The following is a 22,487-nucleotide window of genomic DNA, read 5'->3' on the forward strand; positions in this document are numbered from 1 at the left end:
CACCATTTTTTTATGCAAGTAATTTCTCACAAAGGCAAAATTCTACAAGAATTAATTATCATATTAGCACTCTTTTTCTCTCGTTGCCACTTGAGACACAAAATACAAAGAACTAAGGACCCACACCTCACATTGTCACCAAGACTAATATTGAGCGTCGGAGCGCGCACCGGGGAAAATCCTCCGCGTCCTGATAGTTCATCATTTGTTGTTTTTTCTAGGAGTTAAAGAGATCCAAAATTCACTTCAGACAAGAAGGAGACACAAGGAGCAAGGTCAACCACCATCAACCTTCCAAGTTTCTTCTAGCAGCGATGCATACCCCATCTGCCACGTGTCTCGTGAATGTTATCCGAGAAATCGCGTTAAAAACAACTAGTTCTTGATTTTATATTTTATTAATTGAAATAATAATAATAGAAATGCTTATTATGATCATATTAGTGTTGGAATAAAGTTAATAAAATTTATTTATTAACATGTGGATGGCTGATTTTGTTTGCCAAAATCGGACCTAAGTTGAATGAGAAATTGACGAGCTAGGTCGAGCTGGACGAAGTGACGAAGTCATTCAGCTCGACTAGGTAGGTCGAGCTGGACGAAGTGACGAAGTCATTTTAGCTCGACCGGGCGAGCTCGACAAGGCGAGGTCGAACTGGATCAGCTCGACTAGGAGATGTCGAACTGAACCAGCTCGACTGGACGAGGTCGAACTGGATCAGCTCGACTAGGCGAGGTCGAACTGGATCAGCTCGACTAGGCGAGGTCGATCTGGACGAATTGACGAAGTCATTCCAGTTCGACAGAGGGCGAGGCCAACGTACTTGAAGTAACGAAGTCATTCCAGCTCGACTGGCGAGCTCAACTTGGCGAGCTCGACCTGACGACCTGGACGGGACGAACTGGACAGGACGAGCTCGACTTGACGAGCTCGACCAGACAAGCTCGACTTGACGAGCTCGACCAGACAAGCTCGACTGGACGAGCTAGACCAGACGAAGTGGCGAGCTGTATGGTTGAGAATTAAAACCTACGGTTTTTAGCTTTAAATGCGTTTGCATTTTAATGCCATTATGGCTGAACGTCTGGACGGTTGAGCTGGGTATATGGCCGAATGATAACAGCCTCATGATGAGAGTTAAATGCCTTTAATTCTGAGCGGTTTTGACTGGTTCAAATCCATAACCTCTAAGCCTTGGTCGCCTTTATAAGTGAAGTTTAAGCTCCTTGTGTGACAAGTGTGTGTACATTAAAACCACTGAACATGGATATGTGATTCTGTGTTTATATGTAGATGACATGCTCATAGTGGGGAGTAATGATCGTATGGTCCAATCCACAAAAGATATATTGAACTCAAGGTTCGATATGAAAGATCTGGGAATCGCTGATGTAATTCTGGGGATCAAGATTACCCGAACACCCTATGGGATTGTACTGGATCAAACACACTACGTTGATAAAATTCTAGACAAGTTTGGAAAGGACGATTCTGGAGTCTCGAGAACTCCTATAGACATTAGTCAACACTTGTCTAAGAATAAAGGAGAAAACATCTCTCAAATTGAATATGCTAGAGTGATAGGCAGCCTCATGTACTTGATGAGTTGCACGAGACCGGATTTAGCCTACACCGTGAGTAGACTAGCTCGATATACGAGTAATCCAAGTGCTGAACACTGGAAAGCAATCGTAAGAGTTTTGAGATATCTACGATTCACTCGTGACTATGGTCTACACTACACGAGATATCCTGAAGTAATTGAAGGTTACACTGGTGCAAGTTGGATATCTGATATTCAAGATTCAAAAGCCACGAGTGGTTATGTATTCACTCTGGGAGGTGCAGCCATATCTTGGAAATCCTCCAAACAAACTGTGATAACGAGATCCACGATGGAATCTGAGTTTGTTGCATTGGATAAATGTGGGGAAGAAGCCGAATGGCTAAGGAACTTTGTGGAGGATATTCTTAATTGGACAAAACCGATGCCTGCAATATGTGTATATTGTGATAACCAATCTGCTATTGGTAGGGCACATAATGTGATGTATAATGGTAAGTCTAGACATATCCGTCGACGACATAATACCATTAGATAACTTCTCTCATCTGGAGTCATTAGTATTGACTATGTTAGGTCCAAAGAGAATATTGCGGATCCGCTAACCAAAGGGTTAAATAGGGACCAAGTAGAGAAGACAACCAAAGGAATGGGGCTAAAGCCCATGGCAAATAAAGCCAAGGCAAAGGAAACCCAACCATGATGACTGGAGATCCCAAGATCTTGGTTCAAAGGGACAACCTAATTGTCAATGGCTTTGTGAGGTCACTGTGGGGGAAAACCCCTAGTCCTATTCCTATATATTAAACAGTGACTCCCGTACGAGGTTAAGCTTAGAGCTTTCAATGATTCTAGTAATGCGGGATTACTCTTGACAAAAGAATCACCTATGTGAGAGAGAAGTGGGGCCGCTTCGAAGGAGAATTAATTGGGCTTAATTCTTTAGAAACTCTTGCAGAACCAGGCTGATGTTCAGGGCCAAAATGAACATAACCATGAGAACAGAACCTGTGTCAGGGAGATATCAGTGGGGGATATGTTTATCGTTTATACAAAAACGGCTAACAGTTCAAGGACAACGTGTCTACTGAGTAGTCAGTAAAGATGGCATATCTTCCCGAGGGAAGATTCAAAGGCTTTGCCTACCTATCCTATACTGGTATTGACCGTAGAATCTATCACCACATCGAGTCGTGTCTTTATAATTGTAGTCTCAATTTCATTCATGTGGGGGATTGTTGGAATAAAGTTAATAAAATTTATTTATTAACATGTGGATGGCTGATTTTGTTTGCCAAAATCGGACCTAAGTTGAATGAGAAATTGACGAGCTAGGTCGAGCTGGACGAAGTGACGAAGTCATTCAGCTCGACTAGGTAGGTCGAGCTGGACGAAGTGACGAAGTCATTTTAGCTCGACCGGGCGAGCTCGACAAGGCGAGGTCGAACTGGATCAGCTCGACTAGGAGATGTCGAACTGAACCAGCTCGACTGGACGAGGTCGAACTGGATCAGCTCGACTAGGCGAGGTCGAACTGGATCAGCTCGACTAGGCGAGGTCGATCTGGACGAATTGACGAAGTCATTCCAGTTCGACAGAGGGCGAGGCCAACGTACTTGAAGTAACGAAGTCATTCCAGCTCGACTGGCGAGCTCAACTTGGCGAGCTCGACCTGACGACCTGGACGGGACGAACTGGACAGGACGAGCTCGACTTGACGAGCTCGACCAGACAAGCTCGACTTGACGAGCTCGACCAGACAAGCTCGACTGGACGAGCTCGACTTGACGAGCTCGACCAGACGAAGTGGCGAGCTGTATGGTTGAGAATTAAAACCTACGGTTTTTAGCTTTAAATGCGTTTGCATTTTAATGCCATTATGGCTGAACGTCTGGACGGTTGAGCTGGGTATATGGCCGAATGATAACAGCCTCATGATGAGAGTTAAATGCCTTTAATTCTGAGCGGTTTTGACTGGTTCAAATCCATAACCTCTAAGCCTTGGTCGCCTATATAAGTGAAGTTTAAGCTCTCATTCATGAGACCGAAATAGAGAATTCGCAATCCAATTTTTCCCCACTGTTCCCAAGCTCCTTCTTTCCCATAAATATTCTTGTCTTGGTGATAGTTTCTCACAGGTTCCAGTTCGCCGAAGCCGAGTTTTGTGGTGCATTGCTCGTCTTGAAGTCGTTGTATCCTGGGAGGCTTTCGCTTAAGTAATCCAGCACCCGTGGGAGGGCGATAAAAAGCTTCAAGGAAACCGTCTAACGGGCCTCGACTTTTTTCTCAAGTTTTTTGGTGTTTTCCGGTTCAAAGGTTTCTAGCCGTTTTTTTTTTCTGTAATTTTTTTTTTCGTGTAATTTTCTTGCATGCAATTTGTCTTTTATTTACATCAATATTATTTGTAATATTGCTAACAATTAGTTCATCAATATTTTCTTAATGAGTAAAATAAGTTGGTTTAAAGATGGCTAGATAAGTTTGCTATCTATTATATATCATTACAAGAATAAATAAGTATTGTATGACATACCTTCTCCAAAACAACTCTGAGAGGTACTCCCAACAGTTCTCTACTTACAACATCATGCAACGTATATATATATATATATATATATATATATATATATATATATATATATATATATATATATATATATATATATATATGCACATAGTAGATCCATTTCAAGAGTATTGATTTTGACTTCTTCTAATCTCAAAGAAGTAAAATGGATTTTTTGGATGGCTCTAACAAAGGCAAAGTCTGCGTAACTGGAGCTTCGGGTTTTTTGGCCTCTTGGCTTGTCAAGCGACTACTCTTGTCCGGTTACCATGTCATCGGAACCGTTAGAGACCCAGGTATTTGGTTAATCAATATTATGTGCACACAAACATACACACAATGTGTTAATGTGTAATTATAATAATGAAGGGAACGAGAAGAAAGTAGGGCATCTATGGAGTCTTGAAGGGGCAAAAGAGAGACTCCAATTGGTGAAGGCTGATCTGATGGAAGAAGGAAGCTTCGACGACGCGATCATGGGGTGTCATGGCGTGTTCCACACCGCTTCTCCGGTGCTCAAACTTACGTCCGATCCCAAGGTATCTCGGCCTTTTTAATTTACAAAAATGTATGTGCTGAAATAATTTATTGACGCGGCAATAGAATTATAAATCAAGCAGCTCTTACTAAAAGTAGAGATTAAAATGTCAATCGCCAATAAGTTGTAAAATGATACATGCTAGAGAGTTTGTCGATTTTTAACATAAAATTAATTGTTTTCCAAACAAACAAGATCTGAGATTTTATATTGAATTATTAGCATTGTGGTCCTCGGTTTCCACGGCACACCAAACGAACGGAGAGACCGAGCTACAGGAAGAACTTAGGGGGTTATTTAAAAAAGAAATCTGAGGAGGAGCTTATTTGAACGTTTTCTATGTAAATAAGAAAAAAAATTAAATAATAGTAAAAAAAAATTAAAATCCATATTTTAGGGCGGCTTTAATTTCCCGGTAGGCACTCATGGAAACATTTTTTTTTAACCATGTGCAGAAAGACTTCAAAGACAACATATCTTTGATAAGTATTTGTTTTTAATAGTCCTTGTATTTAATTTTTAACTTTTATTCAAATATATAGATAGTTACGTAACTAAACATCGAACTTTTTTTCCCCTGGACAAAATGCACAGCTAACTTACTTGAAAGAGCAAGAGCGACGTTAATATAGTAAAATCCAAATGGATTGAAAACTTAAGAAAATACTACGCATACAACCTATATATATATAATATTTAAAATTAATGTTGATTTTTTTTAATTATTATGATTAGTATTATTATCCGTTTTGTGGTTCATGACGATGAATTTTTGTTGGCAGATTCAAGAAGCTAAAAATAAATAAAAAGAAATAAAAAAAAAAAAAAAAAAAACCTTTGGTTTCTAGAGTTTTTGCGCGGCACTTTATACTTTCTTGATAATACTAGTCCAGATTCCTAACTTGTAAAATTAAATAACTTAACTGTAATTTGGCAAATGCAATTTTGTGCTGCACTCTATCTCTCTTTCAAGTTCAATGAATCATTTGTAACGCAGATCGAAATACTGAATCCTGCAATTGAAGGAACTTTGAATGTGTTACGTTCGTGCAACAAGAATCCGTGTCTGAGGCGCGTGGTTCTCACTTCCTCTTCGTCAACTGTTAGGGCCAGAGACGATTTCGACCCGAAAATCCCTCTTGACGAGTCTTCTTGGAGTTCTGTCGAACTTTGCGAGAGATTGCAAGTACATAGTGCTACATAATTTTTCATGTCATATATATATATATATATATATTTTTTTTTAAATGTAGCTGACTATAATAATTGGCATTTTTGCATGTAAATTATATTAAAAAAAAAAAGATTTGGTATGCAATGGCAAAAACATTAGCAGAGAAAGCAGCTTGGGAATTTTGCAACAAAAACGGGATCGATTTAGTCACCGTTCTTCCCACATTCGTTGTTGGCCCTAACTTACCGGCCGACTTAAGCTCTACCACGTCGGACATACTTGGTTTGCTAAGTGGTACAACAAATTCAATACATTATTCAATCATTTATTATCATTATTTTTACTAACTAAAATAATTGTTTATATGCTATATAAACATATAATATTAGGCGAAAAACAGAATTTTCAAGCTCATGGAAGGATGGGATATGTCCACATCGATGATGTTGCAGCTTGTCACATCCTTGTTTACGAGCGTGGCGAGGCTCGTGGTCGATTCCTCTGTAACTCGGCCGTTCTCAATAACGATGACTTAGCTTCTCTTTTATCAACACGATATCCTTCTTTGCCTATTCCAAAAAGGTTTACCCGTTGATTATATAATTATGGGTTCATTAGGAAAACAACCAATTTAAATGTTTGATGTTGTTAAATAACAAACGTTTTGTAAATCTTAGGTAAATAGTAATTTTCATATATTTACAAACGTAAATCTTAAGTAAATAGTCACTGTCATATATTAAGCCACATAATCATTTTTTGTTATTTACCTAAGATTTATCAAACGTTAACTATTTAGCAACATCAAACGTTTAAGTTGGCTATTTTCTTAATTTTTGTACCATTATTCTATAATAGATATAAATAATAATTTTAAATAAAAAAGAAGATCATATCACTAAAAAAATCATGATGAATAAAAATCTCAATTACAAATTTACAAGAGAACTAGACTTAATTAAAATTAATCATATTACTAAAACAAGATATTTAGTCTCATTTTTCTTCGTAATATTTTCATACCACATTAGATATTTCTAACTTGACATATCTTATTTACATGATGAAAATTAGTCACAAAAATAATAGACGATAAAAGAAAGAAGAAGGAGAAAAACCAAAAACTCATATTAATATGATATAAAAATAGAAAATGAAAGAGCAATAGTATATTGAAAATTTCATTTATTAAATTGTTGGAAGAAAGGAACATACTGTAAAAATGAGCTATTTGTGAAATAAAATGAGGGATTAAGTTTATAAAGAGGTTATTAAATGTAATTTCAGTATATAAGCTTGGGTCGGAAGATTTCAGTTTTTCTGCCCAAACGGGCCATATCATTTCATTTCATTCTACAAAAATTTCCATAAAAAAAAAAAAAAAAAAAAAAAAAAAAAAAAAAAGTCTCGTATTAGTTACCTAATTTTATAGCAATTATACAACCTGAATATTTATACTTTTTTTTTCAGATTTAATCAACTTGATCGACCATACTACGATTTCAACACCGCAAAGATGAAAAGTTTCGGGTTTGAGTTCAAAACTGTTGACCAGATGTTCGACGATTGCATTGCCTCATTTTCCCAGAAAGGCCTTCTTCCTTCTCCATAAATATATATATAATATATATAGATATACATATATATAAAACAACAACAATAACAACTCAGAGATGTTATTGCACATGTCTAATTTGCTGGAATAATTTGTCACACAAACTTCCAAATATTTCCTGCTTTATTTTCTTTGTACCGTCAAATCTCCCCAATAAAGACAAGACTAATTGTATCATGATACATATAATGCTAAACGTTTACATTTAGAGGCATAAAAGGTTATAGAACAAATGATTCACTATTATTGGAACATCGAAAACACGTAAGTTTGGTTTGCGTTTTGTTGAGAGTGTTAAGTTGGAGACTTTGAGGGACTAAAGAAAGCTACGGTTCATCACCAACGAGACTCTCTCTCTCTCTCTCTCTCTCTCTCTGAGTCATCATGTGGGCTGTGGCGTGGAATGAGGCCAATCACAGGCACCACAAAAATCCTGACCCCTTGAAACCGAAACGCGGACACGTGTCCACGTGTATTAGCCTATGTACGGATGATAACATTGCCACGTGTCGCTGCATGCGGAAATTGACATATTTTCTTGGCTCACAGCAATCCAAGTTATGCTTCTAAATATCAGTACTTTGGGACAACTAGACAAAAATGTTTCTTAGCTGTTTTGATCCCTGAACTACCTTTTTATCCCATAAAAAGTACTCCTTTTTACTATGTTCGTCTGCTGTTTATTTTGGTTGGTTCATTTACAAACTCTCTCTTTTTACTAAATATGTTAAAGATTTTATCGACTATAGCTCAATAGAAATCTTCTACATATATATAGTATATGGAAGAGCACACAGATCATTTTCCTTGAAAAAAAATATTATGTTAATATAGTTTTTGAAAAATCAATCAAATTTTCTTATGCGCAAAAACAGAGAAAAATAAGAGATGCTAAATTCTTATTAATACTTTTATATAGTAAAATATAATTATGAATATACAGTAAACAAAATAAATGCCAAAATAATTTATCCAAAGGAGTTAAAATTAAAATAAATCGAATAAAAATGTATAATAAATTAACAAACACCAAATCAAATGGGAATTATGATATTATATATGATATATAAAGTAGAGGAACTGGGACACACACAAAAAAACTGTTTAAAGTGTTTTAACTTTTTTTAAAAAAATAAATAAGAGTGTGGACCCTAAACACAACTAATGTTCATTTGTACCGATTTTTTTTATCAGAAAGATAAAAATATCTTCAAAAAACTTTAAATACATGTTTTTTAAACCTAAATATTTCTGGACATACCTATATATATTTTTTCCTCCCAGATTAAAATATATTAATTATTTTGCAGCAATGCGCGAGGCATATAATGCTCGTAAACTATAAAGCAAAAGAAACATAGTCTATATATAACACAGCATTTCATTATAACGCTATGATTATTTGCCTTTTTTTCTCTACAAATAAAAGGTACAATCTTATCACATTTTTCTATATTTTTTTTTCTTTCTTCAAACAAATTTTTAGTGTGTATATCTTAACAAACTTTCTCTAAAAGTGATAGCACCTTTAGGTTCACATCTAATTAATTTTAAAAAGTAATTGGCAAACTAGTCATATTTCTATTTTAAGATTATTATTTAGTCAATTTTTTAAAAAATTTAATAAATAATCAATCTTTATTACGGTTACAACTATTTATAATTATTTACATTATTATTTATAACCATTATTTACAACAATATACAACTGATTACACAAAAGTTGACTATTTACCAAATATTTATTAAAAATTGACTAACTTGCAAACTATACATGTAAATATGATTATATATCTATTGGACCCTCATTTTAAACTAAGTGTTCGTTAAGTTGCTTCATTAGTTCTTGTACAATAAACATAAAATTAGAAAAATATACAACTTAAATGTTTGAAATTACTAAATAACCAACGTTTGATAAATCTTAAATAAATAGCCGTAAATAATTACGCGGTTTAATATATGGAGATGGTTATTTATCTAAGATTTACGTCTGTAAATACACGAAAATAGTTATTTATTTATGATTTACCAAACGTTGACTATTTAACAATATCAAACGTTTAAATTGATTATTTTCCTAATGACCCTACAACAATAAAAGATTGAAGCAACCAGTTAACTTATTCTATAATCAATACGAACATATATATAAAGAAGATAAAAAATTCACTTAAAAAACCACGTTTTCCTTGTGTACTTTCACAAGCCATAGATGAGAAATAATACACGAAAATGTATCCGAATCACGTAGTCAGATGGCCAAAAACGAAATAAACCTTTAGAATTAATACTTATAGAATTAGTGTTCTTTTTATCTGAAATTTTACAGCTATATAGTTATTTTTACCATACAAGGTATATACATTTTTGTATTTTTTGTAATTTGTCCTTTCAATACGTGGAGTTTTCACAAGACTAGAAGACACCGTGGTCCCATGAGAATTCTTCCCCTCAGAAAGACGTTATCTATTAAAATCCACACACTGTTTGAAAGATAAAAATGACCTAAAACGCCAAGAGTAAAGAAATTAATGATTGAGAGAGATTTTATCATCCTCACATGAAAGAAAAATAATAGATATACCCATTCGAGGATTTTTTTTCTAGCCTCATAAATCTTCATGGTGTCCACACTCAGCTAAAAAGAAGACATTAAATGGCTGGCATTATTAGTCTATAGACTCCAGACAGACATACAAGAGATGTGACATAATGTATAAACACACATACATATTTTCAATCTCATTATAAAAGCTTCCAATAAATAGGAATACCTACAAAAAAAAAAAAAAAAAACCAACGGTCCAGATATCATCAGCCAACCCTCTCTCCAAAGTTTTATTCTATGGCCTAAAAACCAAGACATTATCCTCATAGTTTTGTTTTCTCTTTACAGCAAAACACTGCACCTTTATTACTATTATTCTTTTCCCTGATAATAAAAGCAAGACATGGTATTATGAGGTGAGAGGAGAGATCGTTGATGATCAGTAGTATCGGTGATAATAATAGTAAGATGATAGTAATGGAGTCGTTGGATGACGGGAGATCCGAGAGAGGATCGGAGGAGATGGGAATAGGAACGGAGAAGATGCCGAGAGTGTCTCAAGAGCTCACGGACGCTCTGTCGTCGTTGCAGCAGACTTTTGTGGTCTCTGACGCGACAAAGCCCGAGTGTCCCATCATGTACGCCAGCAATGGATTCTTTGGCATGACCGGATATACTTCTAAAGAGGTCATCGGAAGGAACTGGTATGTATGGATGGAACTTTTTTTTTTTTTTTTTTTTATATATATATATATACATCACTTGTCCAAATTATATGGTATTTTAACACCTTTATGTGGAATGAAATTTGATCTAGCTAAAACCAAATTTTGCTAGATGATTTATTATAATTATTATTATCATTAATTTTTTTTTTTAAGAAGGGGTGATTTTGCTATATAGTTTTCGGATTGAATTTTCTTTGTTCTGATTATGATTTGGCTATATTTTTCTTAGGGGTAGGTATAGTAATATAGTGGTGCCCACACGAAAGGGAATTCAATAATAGTATCTTTTTTTTTTCTTTCAATATGTGGAGATAATCTCTAGGAGGCGTGATTGATGTGTGGTGTTTTAATTGAGTAAAAAAAGAAAGAAGAAAAAAAGGAAGAGAAAAGATTTCATGTTTCGCTTCAAATGGAAAAATAGTAATAAACGACATCAACTTGAAGCTAATCCAACAAAAATTAACGGTAACTCTTGAGCTTGAAGCTCAAGTAACTGCAGTAATAAATAATAGAGGTTAGGAAGGTAAACTAGATAATTCTATGACTTACGTTCCGTAACAATGAAGAAACTACCCAAAAAACTGGTATCCGTTGGGTGAAAAAATAATAGCTTAATTCCTACGCCAACCAACACAGCAAATTACATTTTGAGAGAGAGTCTGAGAGGGAGATGGTTCGCTTTTGGAGAGCTTTGATTTCAGTTAAGGATTTCATAGGGTTCGAAGTCTCTTCCACTATATTTTCCAGTGGCAGAGAATTAAGTTAATATTTTTGGACTTCCATGGCAGTCGATTTCTCCAGGGAGCTGAGACAGACCAGAAGGAAGTTCAGAAAATTCGAGATGCAGTGAAGGGCGGGAAAAGCTACTGTGGAAGACTGTTGAACTACAAGAAGGACGGAACTCCCTTCTGGAACCTTCTCACCATCACACCCATCAAAGACGAGTCCGGTAACGTCATCAAGTTCATCGGGTTAGTCCTCTCTCTCTCTCTCACATATAAACTAATCAATTAAAGGTGAAGCTGGATTCAATGGCGTGCAAATAAAATGTTCTATTTTTCTTTCCCCTAATTCACAGAATGCAAGTCGAGGTTAGCAAATACACAGAAGGAGTGAACGAAAAGGCATTACGTCCCAACGGACTGCCAAAATCGCTGATCCGCTACGATGGTACTTGATAACTTTTTTATTTTTTATTTTTTAGGCCGACTCTCTTAGTTCTATTCTGATGATGATCATATTTTTTTTTTCTTTTTTTTTTTTTTTTTTGTGTTCGCTAAGCTCGTCAGAAGGACAAGGCCATAGATTCGATTCACGAGGTTGTCCAAACTGTCAAGCACCCAAAATCTCAACACCGGAGCGTGAGCCACGACGCCTTTGGGAGAACCAGTGAGCTCGATAAGTTCAGCCTAAATGACGAATCCGCTCAAACCCCACTTTTCGACCCCAAAAGTACCCCCGGACCAAGGGGGTGAGTTGACTCTATTTATTTAACTTCAAATTCTTGCTAAAACTCAGAAAAATCTGACCTTGTCGAATCCTCTTCGGGACGATTATGTATCAGCTTTAATAAGGGAAGGTCTCTTAGCACGACCGGGATGCGCGAAGAGAAAGCGATCATCGTGGAGCCCGAGAATTTGATGACCGTCGATGATGAGCTGTTTGACATATGGGAGCTCGACGAGAGGAAAAAAGATGCCCGTCAAGGATTCGATTTGGCTACCACGTTGGAGAGGATCGAGAAGAATTTCGTCATCACCGATCCTAGACTTCCTGATAATCCGATCGTAAGATTTGATTTGATTCAACTCTCTGGTCTTACTCTTCATGATTCTCTAGAGATCTGAATTCTACTAAACTATGGTGATTCAGCAATTAGGGCATCAAACTTATCTTTTAATCGACAGATATTCGCATCAGACAGCTTCTTGGAGTTGACAGAATATTCACGTGAAGAAATTCTGGGAAGAAATTGCCGGCAAGTATTATTACTAATATCGCCCTTAACAAATTATAAAGTTCTTAGCTCGATGAAATAGTGATCTCTTTTTAAATTTAAAATAATTTGGTGTGAATCTGAATTGTAGATTTCTTCAAGGACCAGAAACGGACGAGTCAACCGTGGACAGAATAAGGCTTGCTATTAGAGAACAACGCGAAGTCACTGTCCAGCTCATCAACTACACCAAAAGCGGTACACACCAATAATTTACACATAAAAAGAATTGCTCTCCAATCTATTTTATACTATATTTTGTATGCTAATATATTTTTTTAATGATTATTATTATTTATGTTTAATCGATTGTCATGGTCTCTCTGGCAGGAAAGAAGTTCTGGAACTTGTTCCACCTACAACCTATGCGTGACCAGAAGGTGAGTTACGAGATTCTCATTCTAGACTTGAAACCTTAAATAAAAATATCAGTTTTTTTTTTTTTTTCATGAGACAATAATGTAATTTTTATAGGGTGAGCTTCAATACTTCATTGGAGTCCAATTGGACGGAAGCGATCACATTGAGCCCCTACGAAGTCGCCTTTCAGAAAATGCAGAGGAAAAGAGTGCAAAGTTGGTAAGTGTATTTCATATTGCATAATGGATAAATACATAGTGACAAACATTTTTTTAAATATTTATGAGACGAACTTTTTTTTTTCTTCCAGTTTCTTCTTACTTCAATAATTTGTAAGTTTGACTGATCATATCAGGTCAAAGCAACCGCAGAAAATGTCAACGAGGCTGTTCGAGAACTTCCCGATGCCAATTTGGTAAGGTACTCTCTTCTGTGAAGGGACTATAAAGTTAAACCTTACTTTAATATTGGGATGTTTTTCTCACTGATCACTGCTATGACTGAGCCAATATTTGAACAAAGAATTGGTTTCTTGCGGCCTAAGCTACACAGATTGAATTTGCGATTGAGAAAATAAGAAGAAAAACAAACACAAACACACACAAGCGTAATTCCTGGTTCGAAAAATGTGCCTATGTCAAGTATTTGGGGTTTAACCATGTTTGAATCAATTTCACACTCAAGTTTTGCCTCACACAAAGTTCTCTCACTCTAAACGATTTCCCGGTGTCTACAATGTTTTGTGTTTCCCCTGTGTTCTCAAATCTCTCTCTCTCTCTCTCTCTCTCTCTCTCTCTCTCTCTCTCTCTCTCTCTCTCTCTCAATGCCTACCCAACTTCCTTTATAGGCATAAAATGCAATGCTATTATACTGACTTGTATTCTAAGCAATCTCGAAGATATGATCCAACTGTCGAATAACAGAAAATGTGCAGAGTCCGTTTTTTCTGTTATTTCTTCCAGTACAAGTCACTGATCCGTATCTCAGCTTCTTATTGGATATGAAATCAAGACATCAATCACCAAAAAAAAAAATGTGCATACTATTATAAGTTAGAAACGAACCCCTTTTTCATATTAATTTTGATGCAAATGTTTAACTCTTAACATTTTTTTTTTGGTATGTTGCAGAGACCAGAGGACTTGTGGGCTATTCATTCACGGTCAGTTTCCCCGAGACCTCACAAAAGGCACAACTCTTCATGGATAGCAATACAGAAAGTAAATATAGATTAAAGTTGCAATTCTTCAAACTTCATATGCCATTTCTTTTGCACTTCATTGCGATACAAGTGTTCATTCAGTTATTTTATCTGAAGTCACCTTTCTTTTTGTCTGCAAAATAGAAAAAATAGTTCCCTACAATCATATTTCTTTCTCACCTAACAAATTTGGTTTTTCTCAAATGTATAGATCACTGCAAAAGGTGAAAATATTGGCCTTCATCATTTTAAGCCTGTGAAACCATTGGGCTGTGGAGACACCGGAAGGTACATATATATACATATATATTACAAAAAATTGGCTACGTAAACCACCTAAACTATAGGAATTGTAAATTAGCCAACCTTTGGTAAATACTTTGTAAATAGCCAACTTGCATACGTAGCAGCCTATTAACTACCTTTTATACATGTTTGGCTGAGTTAAATAAGTCTTTTACAAATCTGTTAATAAGTTAACTTGGCTATTTACAAGAGATTAACCAAAGGTTGACTATATCTCAATTCACTATACCCGTGTGGCTATATAACTTAATAACCCTATATATTATTAGTCCCTTCACTCAATTGTCTTTAAATCTTCAACTTTGTCAATCGATCATATTACAAATCCGTACTTACAACGATCTCCTGGAATCACAAGATAATATTTCAATAGATTTGCATTCCCTTTGAACTTTTAGCAAAATAAATTTAATATCAGTAAGTAATAAGACTCGGCTTGCGAGAAAATATCAAGACTTCATCGAGGCCCAAGAATAATAAAAAAAAAGGGTCTCATTTATTAAAAAAAAAGGATCTCATTTATTAAAAAAAAAGGGTCTTAATTGCGATAAAACTCAGGTGAGAATCCAAAATCCGGCTTACATTTTTTTAAAGAAAATATCGAACTTTCATCTGTGATTCCGCCGACAGTTTAAATTCTTCAAATAAAGTTTCTCTGAAAATTTATCTGCGTTTCTGTAATATCAAGAATCATAGGCAACTGACAGTTTGTTGCAACTAACCATTCCACTGACTCATTTTAAGATTCTAGCTCAAGTTTCATTTTATTAAAAAAAAAATCAATTAACTCTTTAGTTAATTTAATTTACTGCGGACTAACAGATCATTTTTTTTAATAAAATAAAACTTGGCTATTTTTTTAAAAGTTGATGAGTTATTGGCCTACTGGCCTAATTGCCCTTTTACTTATTTTTACCAACTAGTTTGCTCATCCAATACCACATTTCTTTGTTAGTGTCCATTTGGTGGAACTACGAGGCTCCGGCGAGCTGTATGCTATGAAGGCTATGGATAAGTCAATGATGCTAAACCGTAACAAGGTTCCGACTTTGTTCACACAAAATCATACGGTTCTTCAACAAAGTAATATATGAATTATTTGCGCTCCATATAACTTCATTTATATCTTCTTGTGCAGGTTCACCGAGCATGCATCGAAAGAGAAATCATTTCCCTCCTTGACCATCCTTTCCTTCCCGCGCTCTACACTTCATTTCAGGTTTTTTACAAAAATCTCTTGAGATTTTTTTTTTCTTTTCAAATATCAGTAACCAGTATGTATTAATTTATCGAATTAACTGATAAATTTCTGTATCTTTTCAGACTCCGACACACGTTTGTTTGATAACAGACTTCTGTCCCGGGGGAGAGTTGTTTGCCTTGCTTGACAAGCAACCGACGAAAACATTCAAAGAGGACTGTGCAAGGTACTACTTTTATCCTAAATATTTTTCTCATCAACAAAAATATTCAATTGCTTAAAATATCTACATTGCTTAGTCATACTTCAACATTCCAAATCCAGGTTTTATGCAGCAGAGGTTTTAATTGGCTTGGAATATCTACATTGCTTAGGTATTTTCAATCTATTTTTTCATAAAAAAAAATAATAATAATTATAACAATTCACTCCTTTGCTTCTTATCACATTACCTTTTTTTTTTCAATGCAGGCATAGTTTACCGGGACCTTAAGCCGGAGAATATTTTACTACAAAAAGATGGGCATATCGTGCTAGCCGATTTCGACTTGTCGTTTTTGACATCGTGTAAACCTCAGGTACAGTTAAATAACTTGTATATTTTACCTACTTTTTTAGTCCAAACCTATATGATTTATTTTTTTTAAATGAAATTTTATTTATTATTTACAATCATATGCTCCTGAATTAAAATAATATAATTTCATAAACCTGTTCCAAGCTAATTTAATGGTTAATTTAATGTTCCATTGTAGGTGATCAAAGAAGCAGCGCCTAAGAAAAGGAGGGGATCGAGAAGTCAACCACCTCCAGTGTTTGTCGCAGAGCCGATCAATCAATCCAATTCATTCGTCGGAACCGAGGAGTATATCGCTCCTGTACGTTAAAAAATCTTTCATTTTAACACATTTTTTTTGTAAACACGTTGCGGTTTATAATCGAAAATCTATTGCGCAGGAAATCATTACCGGCTCAGGGCACAGTAGCGCCATCGACTGGTGGGCTCTTGGTAAATTTTGCATTTCCTCACTCTTCATGCTTACTTATATTAAGCTTTTTACGGCACAAATAATTCATAAGACTATTAAATGAGTGACAATTTCTTTGCTGTGTTAAAGCGTTATAAATAAATGATAATAAATACAAACATTGTGTGTACCTGATGTTGAGCTTTGTGTCATGTTCTTGGGGATTTCCAGGCATCTTGTTGTATGAGATGATCTACGGCCGTACTCCTTTCAGAGGGAAAAATAGACAGAAGACATTCGCCAATATCTTAAACAAAGATCTTACTTTTCCCAGCAGTATTCAGGTTTGCCTCTGTTCCATTTTTTCAGAGACCAAAAATCAGCAACTACATGAGAATCTTTATTTATTTATTGCCAAGAAAAATAAAAATAAATAATTACAAGTTTTCGACATAGTTTCTTCTCACTGTACTCTTCTCATCCGTAGAGTATAGTTAGTTTATTTAAGTTTTAACCAACTAACAATTTTCATAGGTTCCTAGCATATTCTTAAACAAATGATAATCCTGTCAATTTCGCGGTATTTCCATTTCTATGTCAACCTTGTGTCGAAAGATCGGACTAAGTTACCTAAAATATGAAAATTGTTACGTTTTCTTTTAAATCACAAGGTATGATTAGAAATCAAGGTTAAATTATTTAGCGAATCGAGCCTAGAAATCTTCTGAGAAATTAATGTTCCATGAATGTGCTCGACCACAGGTAAGTCTTGCGGCGAGGCAGTTGATCAACGCATTGCTACAGAAAGACCCAGCGGCTCGATTAGGGTCAAACATGGGTTCGAATGAAATCAAACAACATCCTTTTTTCCGTGGAATCAACTGGCCTTTGATCCGCGGCATGGTAATAATCACACGCACTGTTTGTTATCTCATACCTCGAGTTGATTCTCGATCAATGCTCCAATGACTCGATCTGCACAAAATTATTTTTGGGGTATCTGATACTGATGTTTTCTGTGATTATGTGTAGACCCCGCCACCATTAGACGCTCCCCTCGAATTGACCGGAAAAGACACCATGTCTAAGGAAGTTACTTGGGAAGATGACGGAGTGCTTGTCAATTCCGTGGACTTGGAGGTTTTCTAACTCGCTACAAAGTTCGTCAATAAGCCCCAAGATCTATTCTCGCCTGAAACAAAGCCGGATTCAAATTCGATTTTAATTCTGTGAAACCGAGTTTATTATCTTTCTTTTATGCAGCCAATCCAATCTGACCCGACCCGACCCGACCCGACCGACTGTGGCTTGATGTGTGAATTGTGTTTGGTTAGGCTTCTCTTGGAAATGGTACTACCAGTAAGATGAGAACTAATAGAATGTTGAGATATATATATATATATACATATATATATATATATATGTATATATATATGTATATATATATTTTTTTATTGGCCTTCCTGTAAAGAAGAAATGTCAACAAGGAGTCATAGACTGAGTGGCACTGTACTGTGGTGGTTCACTCATGATCATTTAGATGCTTTCCCTTGCATGCTTATTCTTATTATTATTATTTAATTGTGGTGTTGTTCATTTTGTGTTTTCAAGCTATTTTGCTGCTTCACAAATATAAACAGTGGAGAATAAAAATATCATGTTGGCTGAAAACATCTAGATTTCAGATCAATCACATGGCAAAGCCAGCTAGTATCGATAATGAAATATAATAACAAATAAATAGTTTCTTAAATTTTATGTCGAAAGCAAATCACAAATCAAAAATGGAATTAAACAAGGAAAAATAAAACACAAATGGTAGAATATGGAATTAGAAAACATTGGAGTAATTTACAAATTACATATAATAGTAAAGATGAAAAAAAAAAAAAAAAAAACACACACATAAAGGCATAGGAAAGAAGTATAGAACATTTCAAAATAGGTAATAGTGCATCAACCAAATTATATCTTAATTTTTTTTCTAGAAAAGAAAATACCCACAATGAATCTACACCGCCTCAATTTTACTCGGCTTTCGTTTACCTACTTGGTGGCCTGAGCAATTATGTTGCTTATGGAACTGGCTTGCTCTTTTGCAGTCTCCACCAGTCCATCCTAAACCCAACGATTATAAATCGAGTCAAGTGTCACAGAGATTACTTGTACTCTCAATAAAAAAAATTATATATATACCTGCGCAGCGATCAACCGTGCCACGGTTTTCTTGCTGGACTCTTGTAGTTCACCGGCAATCAGAATCTCATCCAATATATAGTAGGCCTTTAAAATATGGCAGCCAGGTAGAGAAAAAAAAAATTAGTATGGAATATATATGAGAAACTGAAAATCAAAACGAGTGGATGATTTAAATAGTTACTTAAACTTCATAGTCTAGAAATAAAGTACGAAGAACTAAGTTTGAGTCTTTTCAGGGATTATAATAGCATAGGAATGAATAGTCTTTCAAATTAGATACTTCCAGCTTTTGAGACTTTCATTTATACTTCACTAACACAAACTTATTATCATCGCGACTTGTCTACAGTCCAAGTGTAAAGGCTTTAGTTTTCAAATGTTTTAAAGACTTGGAAACCAATACAATCCCATACATCATTGTTTTTCCCCGAAGATTTCAGATCCTACTAAAAAAGAGGTCTACCTTATGGAAATTGAAAATTAAGTCTAGCTCACAGACCTGGCAAAAGAGGAGGCACACATGGATCAGAGAAATTGCTATGACCGATGAACATGTCAAAGACATAAGGAACACTACAATATATAAACAAAAACTTTGTAAACTTACACTACCGAAGTAGCGATCCAGAATCTCAACAAAATGATGAATTATTTCCAGGACCTCCAGTTCATTATCGCTCTGGTCGATGCACATGCAAAAATACAGGCTAGCATATCTGCATGAAAATTTCATCGCATTTTGGTTGGGTCATAATATATTCACACTAAAGTTTACTCTGTTAGTTCCAAAGTCTCTCATCTAATTCCTACATCGTTACCTCTTGTAAACAACTTTGTATCCTCTCCACTCCACAAAATTACAGAGCTTAGGTCCTCGTGTAAGAATCACCCCACTGAGCTCACGTAGAACCTACCCGAATCCAAATATCATGCAGATGAAAACATGGATACGTTTGGCTATAGTCTATATAGCAGCTTGAAAAAAAAAATTATCAAACAAATACCTTTGTTCTTTCCTTCTGTGTATACGGCGAATACCATTTTGTCAACCTCACTTTTCCTTGTCTGCTGATAAGAAGCACAAACTGGATCTGGAAAAAAGCAAACAAGCTTTCAAACATAAGCTCACAATGAAGAGATCAAGACCATAAGTGGAGTCATGCTATTTTTTATGCTATGTCATGTATATAGTGTTTTATTCGAAGCTTCAAACCTCATTGAGATTATGAATCATTCAGCTTTGAGGGAAGTTCTAATCACATTTAAAAAATAATCTTCTTAATCGTATGAAATTTTTTTAGACGTGAAAATCTACTCCTCACCTGAAAATGGACTTTTATCTATACCAAACAATATGCCTATGGAAAACAGATATTTCGAAATATTAACTACATCAGAGATCAAATTCAACTCAGAACATATAAATGATCCGTGATCGATATACACATTCCCGGAAGTCACCTATTTTGAGAAAATCGCAGAACGTTGAGGGTTAAAAATCAGAAAAATCAAATTCCCAAAATTGAATCTAGACGCAGAATCTAAGAGAGCGAAATCGAAAGAACGTAAAATCACTCAGAAAAAAGGAAGAAAAAGAATAGTAACTCAGGTGATTCAATTACCATGGCTTCGAAGTTTCTTTGAGATCTGAGGATCGAAGGTTTCGATTACGATTCTGGTGTTTGTCTGAACTCTGAACGGTAAAACGAAACCTCTCTTCTCTTTCTTCCCAGAGCTCGGACATAACAGGAATTTGGGTTTGATGGGCCAAACGTTTAGCTTATGGGCCGAAGAAAAGCCCAAAGTTGTCAGCGATTGTTAATCCCTTGTTAATGTATGGGTCAGATGGGCCCAACAAGCCCAAACCTTATCGCGTAACAGGCATCTGACATCAACGGGCCCTCTAGTGGGCCCAGCTAATGAGTGAGAGTATTTGCTCGGGAAATGAACGGATCTATTAACATTTGATAACTCATTTCTCGTTATCAACCAAAATGATAATTTAACCAATTCTATTATTAAAAGGAGGAGAGAGAATATATGGGCTATAATTTTACCCTTTGTTTTTCCTTAACTTTTTGGAAAATTGCTCTAAATAGAAAATAGGAGTAAAAAAAAGGGTTTTGACTTTTTGGACTTTTTTTCAAAAATGTCACAAATAGGACTTCGTAATTAATTTGGATTTATGTAATTACCCTTTTAACCCCGTGAACATTAAAATTTAAATAAGAAATCACAAGCCAAAGCCGGATTTTTGGCTGAAAAACGAGCCCACTTATTAAGCCCGCCCAATTCAATCTCTCACTTACCTTGCCTCCACGTCACCTTCCTCTTCATTTCTTCATTGACCGAGATAGTTTAACCAGAAGAGAGAGAGAGAGAGAGAAAGAGAGAGAGAGAGAGAGAGAGAGAGCGAACGAAAAAAAAACCGTCCAACTTCCCTTAACCAACACTCCAAAAACCGTCTCGATTTGTTTTTCAAACTCCATAATCTCACTCACTTCGTCACTCTCGTCCATTCTTCGCCCAAGAAATGAAGAAAAAGAATAGTTCGCCGACCAAACGCCCCCCAAAAGTTCCAAAATCTAACCCTAAAAAGAGGAGTCTTCCTCAATCATCGGCCGAAACTCCACCTCCAGTGACGCATGCATCCCCGCGTCGGAGTCCGCGTGTGGCTTTTGCCCCGGAGCCACCAAAGCAAAACTCCCCGGCGAAGAAATGGAAGAAGGTTCTTGCGCTGCCGAAGAAGAAGAGGAAGGTGGTTCTTGAGTCGCCTTCAAATCCTGACTTCTCTGTCCCTTGTACATTCAAGAGACCTCACAAGGTGAGTTTTTACTTGCAATTGGTGGTTTCAATTTTTTGGTTGCTTAATTTTTTATTTCGTGACAAAAATGAAAACTTTTGGGTTTGCATGTTAATTTTGTGTTGATTATGTGTGGATTTTGTGTTGATTCATGAGTTTGCATGTTTATTGTGTGTTTGATGTAACTGTTAGTTTGACAAAAGTGTTCATTTTTTATGTTATTGGGGATTATGTGTGTATTTTGTAAGAAAATTAGATTTTTCTATGCTTGCTCATATTAGATGTAGGTTCTGTGAATTGTTTTGTGTCACACAATTTTGGGTATCGTGACAATTGTGTCATGAAATTTATGGGTTTCCGTGACAATTATGTCACGAAATATCTGGGTTTCGTGACACCTATGTGACGAAATTTCTGGGTATCGTGACAACTATATCACGAATTTCTGGGTATCGTGAAAACTATGTCACGATACCCTGAAATTCGTGACACAATTGTCACGAAATTCATAAATTTCGTGACATAGGTGTCACGAAACCCAGATATTTTGTGACACAATTGTCACGAAAACCACAGTGTTTATGTGTTTAATGTTCCAACTCATATGTGTTTAATGTTCTACCTTTTATGTATTTAATGTTCTAATTTTTAGGGTTTCATACGAAGGATAAAAGAAGATGAAATAGACTCGGGCTACTCGTTCAACTTCCATGGGA

At 35.7% G+C, this 22,487-nt stretch overlaps 3 protein-coding genes across 4 annotated transcripts; 2 read left to right on the forward strand and 1 right to left on the reverse strand.

Moving 5' to 3' along the window:
• The first annotated feature begins 4,297 nt into the window (after positions 1-4,297).
• LOC149389359 (dihydroflavonol 4-reductase-like1) lies at positions 4,298-7,455 on the forward strand. Its single transcript, XM_089624220.1, has 6 exons — positions 4,298-4,427; positions 4,501-4,670; positions 5,667-5,855; positions 5,975-6,137; positions 6,233-6,425; positions 7,314-7,455. Exons 1-6 carry the CDS (start codon positions 4,298-4,300, stop codon positions 7,453-7,455), a joined length of 987 nt encoding a protein of 328 aa, XP_089480346.1.
• Positions 7,456-10,223: 2,768 nt separating this feature from the next.
• Positions 10,224-18,365, forward strand: PHOT2 (phototropin 2). 2 transcript variants are annotated; one of them, XM_089624219.1, is made up of 22 exons: positions 10,224-10,713; positions 11,526-11,708; positions 11,816-11,907; positions 12,019-12,208; positions 12,302-12,524; positions 12,645-12,715; positions 12,825-12,931; positions 13,064-13,113; positions 13,208-13,312; positions 13,449-13,508; positions 14,224-14,313; positions 14,506-14,582; positions 15,556-15,640; positions 15,739-15,819; positions 15,924-16,027; positions 16,126-16,175; positions 16,273-16,379; positions 16,557-16,679; positions 16,759-16,810; positions 17,001-17,113; positions 17,532-17,672; positions 17,802-18,365. In XM_089624219.1, exons 1-22 carry the CDS (start codon positions 10,445-10,447, stop codon positions 17,916-17,918), a joined length of 2,490 nt encoding a protein of 829 aa, XP_089480345.1. In that variant the 5' UTR covers positions 10,224-10,444; the 3' UTR covers positions 17,919-18,365. The 2 variants fall into 2 exon arrangements, with proteins under 2 accessions (XP_089480345.1, XP_089480344.1); XM_089624218.1 differs by lacking the exons at positions 10,224-10,713; positions 11,526-11,708; positions 11,816-11,907; positions 12,019-12,208 and having other exon boundaries at positions 12,288-12,524.
• A 210-nt stretch (positions 18,366-18,575) lies between these two features.
• On the reverse strand, positions 18,576-20,732 carry LOC149389361 (AP-1 complex subunit sigma-1). The gene is made up of 7 exons (XM_089624221.1): positions 20,591-20,732; positions 19,973-20,059; positions 19,787-19,878; positions 19,576-19,684; positions 19,432-19,467; positions 18,966-19,052; positions 18,576-18,887 (listed from the first exon to the last, which is right to left on the reverse strand). Exons 1-7 carry the CDS (start codon positions 20,591-20,593, stop codon positions 18,816-18,818), a joined length of 486 nt encoding a protein of 161 aa, XP_089480347.1. The 5' UTR covers positions 20,594-20,732; the 3' UTR covers positions 18,576-18,815.
• Between the last annotated feature and the right edge of the window lie 1,755 nt (positions 20,733-22,487).

Source organism: Urtica dioica, chromosome 8 (assembly GCF_054948205.1).
Source record: "Urtica dioica subsp. dioica isolate 48M chromosome 8, U.dioica_male_clone48M_v1_H2, whole genome shotgun sequence".
NCBI classification, from domain to species: domain Eukaryota; kingdom Viridiplantae; phylum Streptophyta; class Magnoliopsida; order Rosales; family Urticaceae; genus Urtica; species Urtica dioica.